At 53.5% G+C, this 11,577-nt stretch overlaps 1 protein-coding gene across 18 annotated transcripts in view; it reads right to left on the bottom strand.

The window, feature by feature from the left end:
* The window catches only part of MEGF11 (multiple EGF like domains 11), a 357,968-nt gene that overhangs the window by 18,759 nt on the left and 327,632 nt on the right, over window positions 1–11,577 (bottom strand). For 17 of the 18 annotated variants that reach the window (XM_023255165.2, XM_019832204.3, XM_045059136.1 and 14 more), the window contains 6 exons: window positions 8,136–8,282; window positions 7,653–7,787; window positions 2,672–2,800; window positions 1,525–1,653; window positions 896–1,024; window positions 201–329 (listed from right to left, as the gene is read on the bottom strand). In XM_023255165.2, the coding sequence (XP_023110933.2) occupies window positions 201–329; window positions 896–1,024; window positions 1,525–1,653; window positions 2,672–2,800; window positions 7,653–7,787; window positions 8,136–8,282 (798 nt within the window). The remainder of the gene's footprint in view (window positions 1–200; window positions 330–895; window positions 1,025–1,524; window positions 1,654–2,671; window positions 2,801–7,652; window positions 7,788–8,135; window positions 8,283–11,577) is intronic. The other variant, XM_045059138.1, reaches the window with a different exon arrangement.

Raw genomic sequence — 11,577 nt, 5'->3', positions numbered from 1 at the left:
CCATCTGCCTCCAGTACCCGGTACCTGGAGCCTCTGCCTCCTCCTCTGCAACCCACCCCACTCCTGCTCTCCTTCCAAAAGTGCACAAACGGAAGTCACAAACTGTCCTAAAATCCAGTTGTTCCATTGGACTCTCCTTAGATCCTGTTTCCATGGGGCCCTTCCAGAGCCCCCTGCCTAGGGACTCTGCCACCTGTTACCTTGGTCACACCGTATTCCTTTGAATCCAGAGCTGCAATAACAGGTGCCGGTGACGTGGTCACAGGTGGCGTTGTTCATGCACTCACATAGCTGCTGACACCCGTAGCCAAAGGTTCCTGGGGCACATCCTGTGTAGCACGAAGAAGAAATGGGATGGATAGACACATCCTCGCTCTTCCCATCCTATATGTGGCCAGCTATGATTAGCCAGTTCCAACTCAGAGTGAAACCTATTTCCCTGTATCTCCCACTGTGGTTGGACCGTGGGAGCACTTCAGCGGTGGACAGAGCACCTTAGCCCTGAGTGTGGGGGGACACCCACTCCTACTTCCTCCTCACCTGACACATTTATGCAGCATCTTTCACAGGCCAGGCCCTGAGCTGGGTGCCATGGAGGCTTCAAAGAATTAAACGACTGTCTCCCTGTATTCCCTCAGTCCCCCCTCAGGCCTCTGTGATCTGCCCTTAGCATCTTTCATTCCTCCCCCAGCGCCTGGAGGAAGAAGCTCTACAGGCACATCGATGTAGGCATGACCTTCAGCCTTTTTTCTTGGGAGTTGCCCCAAAAATCCAGGGAACACGAGGTGCAGAGCCCTGAATGAGTGGACTTTGAGGGGCGGTGGCAGGGGGGCTTCCCCTGCAAGAGGCTGATGCCTGGCACCAACACTCAGGGTCAGGGGTTGGGACTGCTTACTCTGCTCGCAGTGTCGCCCGGTGAAGCCCGTGCGGCAGGTGCACTTGCCGCTGATGTGGTCACAGCTGGCGCCATTCTGACACTGGCACACACGCCCACAGTCCTTCCCATAAAACGCTGTGGGGCAGCCTGGAGAAACAGGGTGGGGACAACTACGGAGATGCAGCTGGGACCAAAGCTGTCATCTGCTGCCTCTCTCTGAGCATAGGGTGGGGACCCGTGAAACCCTGCACCTCAGCTGTCACTACACTCTGGACTCCAGGCTTCATGAAGGGGTAGGGGTGAGAGTGAGGAGTTCTTTAGACAAAGGTGTGTTGGAACCAGAGACCAGGCTAGGGTCTCCTTGCTGTGTAGCCACGGACTCTTCCTCCCTCTCTGGGCCCTACTGTCCAGAGGGTCGGGTCTTGGTGATTGCCCGGGTACCTTATAGCCCTGACTTTCCAGGACTTGGGGCTCATCACCCCCCTGAATCCATCCAGGCTTCCCAATCCTGGGGTGGGGTAGGGGGCAGCTCCGGCCCCAGGGGCCTCCCTCCTCCCTCCCTCCACAGGCCCGGACGATGCTCAAGGCAGCCAGCAGGCCGCAGCACGGGATCCCCAATAGCTGGGAGGCCAGGAGGCAGGACTTACGCTGAGTGCAGAAGAGTCCAGTCCAGCCAGGGGTGCAGTGGCAGGCCCCATCCTCGGCACTACAGCGTCCCCCGTTGTGGCAGCTACACGTGTGGAAGCAGGCGGGGCCCCAGAACCCTGGTGGGCAAGCTGGGGGATGGGTGGGACGCAGAGGGTGAGACGGAGGCAGACAGAATCGGAGGGAGAGGAAGGGGGACTGCACATCAGCCAAGATGCCAGGATACACCCGGGTGGAATTTCCTGGCTTTCCTGACACGCTGTTCCCGGAATTCCTCCACTCACCTCCTGACCCACTCACCCAGGATCCTCTGCCCACTTGCCCAGCTCCGAGGGCTCCTGAACTTCCCTTCTCGGGGGACCAGCTGTGATTTGGAGCGTGTGGGGGGGTGTGAACTAAACACTGCAGTTTACAGCGTGAACACTTAACATTCCCGTGACGACGGGGACTTTCCCAGGGTGGGGACTCCCCTCTTTCGGCTGATGAGCTCCCCGAGGACGGCACTGTGTCTCCTCCACCAGAATGGAAACTCCCTCAGGCCAGGCCATCCAACTGGGACCTCCCTCAGGGTACTGGCCACATCTCACCCATTGCACCAGGAGCTCCACGGGGCTAGAGGTTAGGCCTTCACCCTGGTGTGGTCCCTGTTACTTCCATATCGGATTGGGGTACACCTTACAAGAACAGCTTCTACAATTCCTTGTCCAGGCTTATGTGCCCAGGACATCATTCACATGGGTCACTCAGGGGACCCCTCACCCCTCTGAGGTGACTGCCCTGGCCTCACGTCACTTCCCCACTCCCAACCCCCAGCAAGCCAGTCCCTGCCCCCTTCTCCTCCCCAACCAAACGTAGGGGCTACTCCTTGCTCAGGTGCCCACGGAGCATTAATTCTCAGTCTTAGTATCAATGGTACTCCCAACAATGTCAATACCTCTATTACCAACAGTTAATAATGCCAGTGATCGATCCTAATGACTCATCATGTTAGCTATGGAGCTAAATGGGACTCAGGTGGACATTCCTGTCCACAGAAGGAGATTTTGGTGGAGGCACCAGGGACACAGAGGTTCTGGGCAAGGAAGGGGTGCGTTAGGGGGCCAGACTTCCGGTGTGTGTGGGGGGCGTTCCCAGGAGGCAGCTGCTTACCCTGTGAGCAGTCCTTGCCAATCCATCCAGGGAAGCACTGGCAGGAGCCATCGATGGGGCTGCAGGTCCCGTTGTTGGCACAGGAGCAGAGCTGGGCGCAATCCTGTCCAAAGCGCCCTCCAGCACACACTGTGGGCACAGGACAGCCTGGCTCCTGCCCTCCCACCTGCACTCCTCAGAGCACCACCCGCAGCTGCTGCACCCCTAGATGTTCCCAGGCCATTGCCATCATGGCCCCGGGCTCACAGATCTGGGTGGGAAATGCCCACCTCCACAGCCCCATCACCCTTCTCCGTTTGCGCAGAAATGAGTTCCCCTCTTGTGCCCACAGCTGCATTCCTGTGGAGGCTCTATTACTGATCCCCTTCGAAAGAGGCCCAGACTGAGGCCCAGAGGGCTAGGTAGAGGTCCTTGACTTGGGCCTCACAGATGGAAGCGGTGAGGCTGGGAATCTGGCCTCTGCCCTCAGTCTACACGGCTCCGCGGCCTTTTGCTTTCCATTACCACATTCTTGCCGGCATCACTATCCCACAGCCACGAGGGTGGACGATGTTTGTAGCTGGAAGCAGAGGGGCGAGTGCAGGGTGGCAGGTCGGCCTGCAGTTAGACTGTCGGAGGACCGTCTCTGCCCACCTGTTTCCTCTGTCTCTCCAAACCCCACCTGTTCCTCAAGCCTTAGCTCAGCCTCAGGACAAGCCTCCTGAGTCCACAAGGAGCTCTCTTCCACTGAGCTCCTGTGGTTATTTCCACCTTGAGTCACTTGTAGGGTTGTGATTCTCACCCCTCCTGGAGGAGTCACTCCTTGGTCCCTGAAGGAAGGGCTGGTGTCCTCAACCAGGCTGTAAGCTCTGATAGAACTAAGTCTGAGTGTTAATTGAGCACCTACCTTTCATTTCCCCTGCAGTTCATTCTCCACCTGCTTCCTACAACTTGAGCTCTTTAAAGCAGAGCTCTCTTCTTCATGGCACTCCTGTGCCCTGCTCAAACATCCTCAGTGGCTCCCCACTTCCCCAGAATAAAATACAGCTACCTCACCTGGGTTACCCTTGACCACCTGTCTCTCCCAGACACATAAGCCACTGGCCCACACAACACTTTCTAAATACACCGCATGCCTTCACTCCAGCTGTTCCCTTCTAGAGTTTCCCTGACCCTCATGTCCAGCTGTGGAAATCCTACCCTGCCTATAAGACTCATTTTGTTCTTAAACTTTGTTTGAGAGAGAGAAAGAGCGAGACCAAGAGCGAGCACAAGCAGGGAAGAGGGAGAGAGAGAGGGAGAGAGAGAATCCCAAGCTCACAATTGTGAGATCATGGCCTGAGCCAATATCAAGAGTTGGATGCTTAACAGGGGCGCCTGGGTGGCACAGTCGGTTAAGCGTCCGACTTCAGCCAGGTCACGATCTCGCGGTCCGTGAGTTCGAGCCCCGCGTCGGGCTCTGGGCTGATGGCTCGGAGCCTGGAGCCTGCTTCCGATTCTGTGTCTCCCTCTCTCTCTGCCCCTCCCCCGTTCATGCTCTGTCTCTCTCTGTCCCAAAAATAAATAAACGTTGAAAAAAAAAATTAAAAAAAAAAAAAAAAGAGTTGGATGCTTAACAGACTGATCCACCCAGATGCCCCTATAAGACTCATTTTAAATGCTACCTTCCCTATGATCTCTCTGTAGTAGACTGTTAATCTTTCAATAATCCATTGTCTTCTTCCTTAGGAGTAGAATCTGAAGTTTTAGCTGGGCTTATGGCCACAAAGACTTCATTTCTTAGGCTCCTGCACCGCTGGGTATGGCCATGTGACTACATTCTGTTCCAATGGTAAGTGGAAATGCACGTCTTTAGTTGCCCATTCCTCATCCTTGTTGAAGGATAATGTGGATTATGGATAAGAACCGTGGATAAGGTGGCTGAGTTTAAGCAGCTAGCTTTCATCAGAGGTGGAAGCCATGTACTGAGGATGGCTGAACAACAAGACAGAAGGTGACTGGTCCCTGACAACTTTGTAAGCTACCCTACCATTCTCCAATGGTTTACTTCTGGATAGTTTCTTTCTTGTTCGTTCGTTTTCCTTTTCCCTTTCTTTCTCTCTTCCGGAAATAATGTTTGTCATTTTCAAGTCAGTTATTTTGGCTTTTTATGTCACTTATAGCTGAACTAAATCCCCATTCACCCATCTTCTCTGGTTTTGGGGTGCTATATCCTTGTTTGAACTTCCAGACCCTCGGTTAGTTTCTTCTTCCCGGTCTTCTGTTACTGTAACTTGTGAGTCTATTTCAGGCCAGGCCTGAGTTCTACCCATGTCTTTGTCTTCCACAACACCTGGAAAAACCAGGCAGGGTAGTTGAATGTGTGGAAATAAACTGGCTGCCCCTCAACTCCCAAGTTCTTCTGGGGAAGGCTGAGCTCCAAATTTCCCCCTCTAGACTATAGGCTTTGTGAGGTCAGGGAATGCGGTTCTCCTGTTCTTTATTGTGTCTGAGTGCTCAGCGCAGTGTCTGATGTGTAGGAAACACTCAGAGAATATTCCAACATGGCCAAAATAGGCCTCAGGTGCAGTGACCTTCCAGTGGGTTCTGCTGGGACCAGTGACTCTTCTCCCTTTGAGCTCTTCCAGGTGCAACCTTCTCCTCTTAGAGCCCAGTTGTAGCCATCCCCACAATCCTCCAAGAAGGCTTCCGTGCATTCCTGTTATGGGGGAGGAATCCCTTGAATGTCCGAGGCCCTCAGCTAAGTCACTCAGAGGATCATGGGAAAGTGTTGATTCTTAAAGAGAAGCGACTTACCCAGGACCCAGGTTTCTCACACCTTGGGCTGGCACCCTCTCCTTTACTGCGTGACCCCTCTAAGTCTCTGTTTCCTCATCTCAGAAATGGGGCTAGTGACCCTCATTCACTGGGCTCAGGCCGTAGTTCGCAGCTATGGGGCTGATCTGGGGCCCTGCGCTTCCCCTGGCCGAAACCTTAGCTCCTTCCAGGGCGGATGGCTTGCACCTTGCCACCTGCAGCTCAGGTGCCTGCTTCTTCCCCGCCTCTGGGAGGTGCTTGATTTGGGGAGCCCGTTTCCCCAGTCCTGGCCCTGTATGGGGAAGGGGGTGAGCTGCTCCACCTCCCATACCCCCCAAACCGGCTCTGGGCTTCTCTAACAAGACAGTCTTATCTTTGAAGTCTTTCTCACACGCTCCAGGCTGACAAATTCACCCACAGAGCCGCTAATGCGATCAGTCTAATACATTAATTGGTCGACTTCTTAGCTGAATCAAGAGTGAGGCAAGAAGAGGGGCGGTGGAGAAGGGGGCTGGTGAAAAGAAAACATCTGGTTATATTTAATCTATGTTTAATGATTCTGCATAAGCAGTGTCTGTAATTTGTAACTCGCTGGAAAGCCGGTCATTAGAAAGTGTCAGTTCAATTTTTTACAAGGTTTGAGACTTAACCAGGGCAGTTGCCATTAATAGCAAACTCTATTAGATCTATATGTGGAAAATACTCATTAGGCCAGCGGGCGATAAATCAGACATCGCAGGATCTGAGAGTTACTCCGCGGGCTGTTTAGGTCCTAATTTAGACCCAGCCTATCTGTATTGACGGTTGGGTCTCCGATGTTTAATAAGTAAACCTCGACGCGTCGGGTTATGATTAAACTGTCCTAGGAGGGCTGCAAGCAAATGAAACTGTCACATATGCTTCCCTGGGGCCCAAACTTCTCATGACCTCAAAGCATCACGGAATGAACTTTCCACTCATACATATTAACAGCCCATAGCCTTACAAAACCAGCCCAGCTCAGTGGTGATTATTCTTCAAAAGAATCTGTTCCCCTGGGAGGTAGTGAGCTCTCAGTGGAAGCATCTAAGCAGAGGCCAGATGAGATTCTCGAGCAGATGACCTTGAAGTTGCTTTAAGCTCTAAGTTTACCTTAGTCTGAGATCTCTTTGCTTCTATAGGTCAGAGTACAAATTCTGCACCCCTGTGTTCAAAGCTGTCCTGAAGGCCTCAGACCACACCTTCCCAGTCCCCCCTCTGCCATCCCCGGGCCCCAAGTTCTTTAGCTACCCCTTAATGCCAGACAGTCCCATGTCCACATCCAAGCTGCTTGCTCTACCCACAACACCTTTCTTCCTTCTCTGCCTCTTAGGCTAAGACCCAGCTGAAGGCCTGCACAGCATGCTGCTGTCCCCCAAATCCACACCGAGCACTGGCCTAATAACTGAGCCAGGGAGGGCAGTAGTCAGCAGGGTGTGCCAGAGCCCCCTTCTACTTTCGCGCTGGTTGCTAAATACTCAAGAATTTTGTGACCGTGTTGAGCCACTGGGACTGTGGCATCAACCACCGCGGAGACGTTGAGGTCGCAGAACTTGCTTGCAAATGTTACAAAGCGAGGCTTTCCCCCCACAGAGAGCCAGTTTAGCAGCACGCCAATGCAAATAAGCTTTATTATCTCCCTTTTCAAGTCCTGTTGAGTGGCAGAGGCTGGCTGGAGTTGGCCTTGTGAAGGATGCTGCTGTGGAGATGGGAAACTGCGGTGAGGGATCAGTGACGTTGGCCTGAGTGTGGGGGGAGCAGGGCTGGGAAGCTGCCATCTCTAGCCCATGCCAGAACTGTCTCCTCTGAGTTCCCACAGCATCCTCTGCCTTTACCACTTGGCACTCAGCAGAAGCCATTCGGGGACGCTTCTTACGCAGAACTCATCTACGCTTATTTCATTTTTCCTCAGCTTTGGAGTCAGAATTTGTTTCTCAGCTGTGCCACTTTCTAGTGGTGAGACCATGGAGTAGTCATTTAACCTCTCTGAGCCTGTTCCTTTTAACTGCGCAATGGCTTTGTCTCATGCCTGGCGGTGACCAGTTCTCACAAAGGTAGGCCTACGCCCTGAAGATGCAGGGAGCTGCCTCCACAGAGCATGATGAGAAGCCCCAAACCCCTCCTTCCAGCCCCTTCTCTCCCAGGATGCCTCGCCTCCCTGGCCCATACCTTCCCCTGGAGACACTACCTTGGTTGCAGAGGGCTCCGGAGAATCCAGGGAGGCACTCACAGATGCCACTGATGTGGTGGCAGGGACCACTGCTGTGCACGCAGAGGGGACATGGCTGGGCGCAGCCATGGCCATAGAAGCCAGGGGGGCAGACTGGGGATGAAGGGGAGAGGATGGTCAGCAGCCTCAGGGGCCCCAGTCAGCTTGGCTACCTGGCCGGTTCCACACAGGGATGCAGAGAGGCTCCTCAGGGGTATGCGGAGAGCTGTCTCCACCCCACACCTTCGAGGGCCCACCCCCTTCTGCAGAGAGGAGCTGTGGTCTGGTCCTGTTTCCGCTGAGGAGCCAGGCTGGGCCCTGAACTTAGGGACAGAAAAGCCAGTGCAGGGAGAGAGGGGACTAGAGGGAGAGGTTTGATGGGGGCTGACTCTGAGACCCTAGCCCCTCTCAGGCCAGGACTAGTTCCAACAGGGAAGGGGTGGAGAGGGTGAGCCATCTTACTTCTCTGGCACAAGGGTCCTCGGAAGCCAGGGGCACACTCGCAGCTCCCGTCCTCTGGGGAGCAGGAGCCACCGTTCTCGCAGCTGCAGGAGACGGAGCAGTTGGGGCCCCAGCGACCAGGTGGACACATGCTGTCACAGCGGATGCCTGTGGGCCAGAGGCAGACTCAGGTCAGTGGTTAAGAGGAGTGAAGGCAGAAGGAAGGATGATGGGAAGGGGCGCCATGCAGAATAAAGGGGTGGAGGTGAGCACAGTGTATCTGGGAGTGCAGAGGAAAACTCCTACCTAGACTTGGCTGGTCTAGGGAGGGCTTCCAGGAAGAGGAGATGCCCAAACTAAGTCCTAATGGCCAAGGAGGGATTTACCAGGTAAAGGAAACCCTCTGTGCAAAGCGTAGGAGGCAGGAGAGAGAACCGTGCCTTGAAAGAAAACACAGCATAACGTGGCGGAACCATAAAGTGCAAAACGAGGTATGGCAAGAGATGGGATTATGGGACCAAGAAGGGACCAGGTCATGAAGGACCACCCTCATCTTTGACATCTTAGCTGGTATCCAAGGTTAGGCTTGAGAGAAACCAACTCTGGGGCAGGTGAATGCTGTTACGGGGTGGGGCTGCACGAGCCACGAGTGAGCTCCCTGCCTAGTGGCCATGTCGGCCCAGGAGCCACTGGTCCTTTGGGTCCCAGACAACCAGCCCTAGGGTGAGGGCTCAGACAGTGGGTGGGGTCTTTTCAGATCCTTTTGACCACAGCCCTCGGTGCAAAGTGGATTTTATATCATATGTGCACACGTTTGTAATAGAAACCAACACTTTGCAAAATGAGGTTTTATTGTCACTGTATGTGACACACTCCGATGTTTTCTCTACGCTATGATGTATTCTATTAAGAAAGAGGAGGAGGGGCGCCTGGGTGGCTCAGTCGGCTAAGCGTCCGACCTCAGCTCAGGTCACGATCTCACAGTTCGTGGGTTCGAGCCCTGCATCGGGCTCTGTACTGACAGCTCAGAGCCTGGAGCCTGTTTCAGATTCTGTGTCTCCCTCTCTCTCTGACCCTCCCCCGTTCATGCTCTATCTCTCTCTGTCTCAAAAATAAATAAACGTTAAAAAAAAAAATTAAAAAAAAAAAAAAAAAAAAGAAAGAGGAAGGCCTACCTGGTCTTCTTGAGTGGAGACAGAGCAAATAAGTTACTGAGATGATGGCAGCCCAAAGGCTAAGAATGAATTTTAAAAGGCCCGAGGCCCCAGCAGAGAGGTGGGGTTTCCTCTCAGGCAGAAAGACTTCCAGTCTGACATGCATTAGGTGAACAGATGGGTGTGGGCCCCAGGAAACTGGCGTGGCTTTGGATGGTGAGTATCAGAGGCTCAGAGAAGAACAGAATTAGCTTGAAGATCATGTCTGCCTTGTTCTAGGGACGGGGGTTGCGAGAAAGAGAAAGAGAGAGGGAGGAAGACTCTCAGGCCCAGTGACGAGAGCCAGCCCTAGCACGAGGAGAGCAGTGGGACCAATTTGGAGGCAGGCTGGAATTGCAGAGGCCCCCCTGTGCCCATGGGAAGGGGAGGGAGGGAGGGAGGACTGAACAGCCAGAGAGAGCGGAGAGTGAGGGGATATGACAGGCCTTATTCACCCTCCGGTGCCTGTCTAGTCCAGGGCATACACTCCCTCCTTCACCCCCCTCCCTGTGACATCTCAATTTGCCAGCAGGGCAAGGATTTCCGATGCTGCTCTCCTGGAAATGAGGCCTCTTCGTGGCGCGGGGGAATCTGGCCAGCACACTCCACCCCTTGATGGAGGCCTCTCCCGGTGCGGTTTCAAGGGCTCAAGAGGCTGACCCTGGACAAACCCCACGGATTGACTGACTGAAGGGGAGCCTGGGGAAGGCAGGGCCACGAAGCTGTTCAAAGCTTTGGATACCGCTTCAAGTTTCCCCTTCTCGAGGCACACGAAACCTGTGACCTGCTCCAAGGAATCTTCTGTTGGAAACCCAGGATCAGACTGTGGGCCGAGGGACTCTGCTGTTCCCGGGAGGCCCACCGCGACTAAGGCAGAGCTCTGCTGCCCGACGGCGGCCTCTGATCCCATCGGTGCCTCAAGGGCTTTTTGTAGGCTGACCAAGGCACACGGGTCACACATACACACTGCTCTTTCCTGAAACCGTATGCGGATACTGCTGTGATTAACAAACACAAAAGCACCCTTGAATCCGTGGCAGCTTGTGGCTATTGTGCGTTCTCCCAATCAATGGATATTAAAAGTACAGCTACTCTCATGTGTGGGATCCTCAACATGTTTTCATGTCAAGAAGGGGTCCTCCTTCTTGGGCCTGAGGTGGCTCTCAGTGCAAGGTGATTATGCTGACGGCAGGTGTCAGCAAGGGCCCACTGGGTTTCAGGATCTGGCAACTCTGATATTACAGGCCTGGTTCTGTGGGAGTGGGGCCCCTGTTGGAGGTTTTTCTATGTCCTAAGAACTCTCTGGAGCTCGAGACGCTGGGATCTGAGTGGGGAGAAGGGCCCAGGGTTTGCCCCTGCGTGGAGTGCCCCAGTTCTACTGGAGGGCCAAAGGAGCAGATCCTTGGCCTGGTGGGAGGGTCTCCAGTTACAGCTTCTGAAAATGCACAGCTTCATCAGTTACGCTATCTAGGCCTTGTGTTCCCAGTAGTTGAATAGGGATAATGATCCCCCTTAGAGGTCCTCCCCTGCTGTATTTTTCGGGAGCCCCCTCTTCATCTATACTGATGGGTAAAGCCAGGCAAACAATTCATGCACTGTGACCTCAAATTCATGCCACGAGGCCAGCAGCGACTCAGCAGCCCGCACCCTTCAAGGTCTGCTTAGGGTCCTTCTGCAGGAAGCCTTCCCAGATGTCTACCCAGGGATTCAAGCATCTATTTGAAAGTCAGTGGCCTACAGCTTTGTCCCTGCCTATTATTTGAATGTTTCGTACATAAGGCTCGTCTCCCCTGGCAGCAATGTGAAGGGAGCGTGGCTTATTGACACTTCTGACCCTCTTTATTTGGTGCTCCTAATGGACAGGACGCCATCTTGGTTATCTTTGCTTCTCCCGTGCCCAGCACAGTGTCAGGTACATAATAGGTATGCAGGAACTACTGCTTTATTGAATTTTGCTGTTTACTGCTAGGCCTGACACAGTGCTGGGTACATGGTAGTTGCCAAGTAAGGCCTATGGTGATTGCTTGAGTCAATAAATGCTAATTGAATGAATAGATGATTCCTTCTTACAATGCAATCCTGTGTCCCCATCCTATTGGCACTAATGTTCTGAGACCTTGGACAACTCCCTCTCCTCATCTGTAATCTGAGAGGTTACAGTAGATCATCTTGAAGGTCTCCTTCGCTTCAAGGGGAAAACCCATATATGGTTATAGCCCACCTTCTTTCAACTTACTTCAATAAGCATTTAATAAACACCGACTAGGTAC

Source organism: Felis catus, chromosome B3, assembly GCF_018350175.1.
Source record: "Felis catus isolate Fca126 chromosome B3, F.catus_Fca126_mat1.0, whole genome shotgun sequence".
In the NCBI taxonomy this organism is placed as follows: domain Eukaryota; kingdom Metazoa; phylum Chordata; class Mammalia; order Carnivora; family Felidae; genus Felis; species Felis catus.
This window is presented reverse-complemented; position numbering and strand designations above follow the sequence as displayed.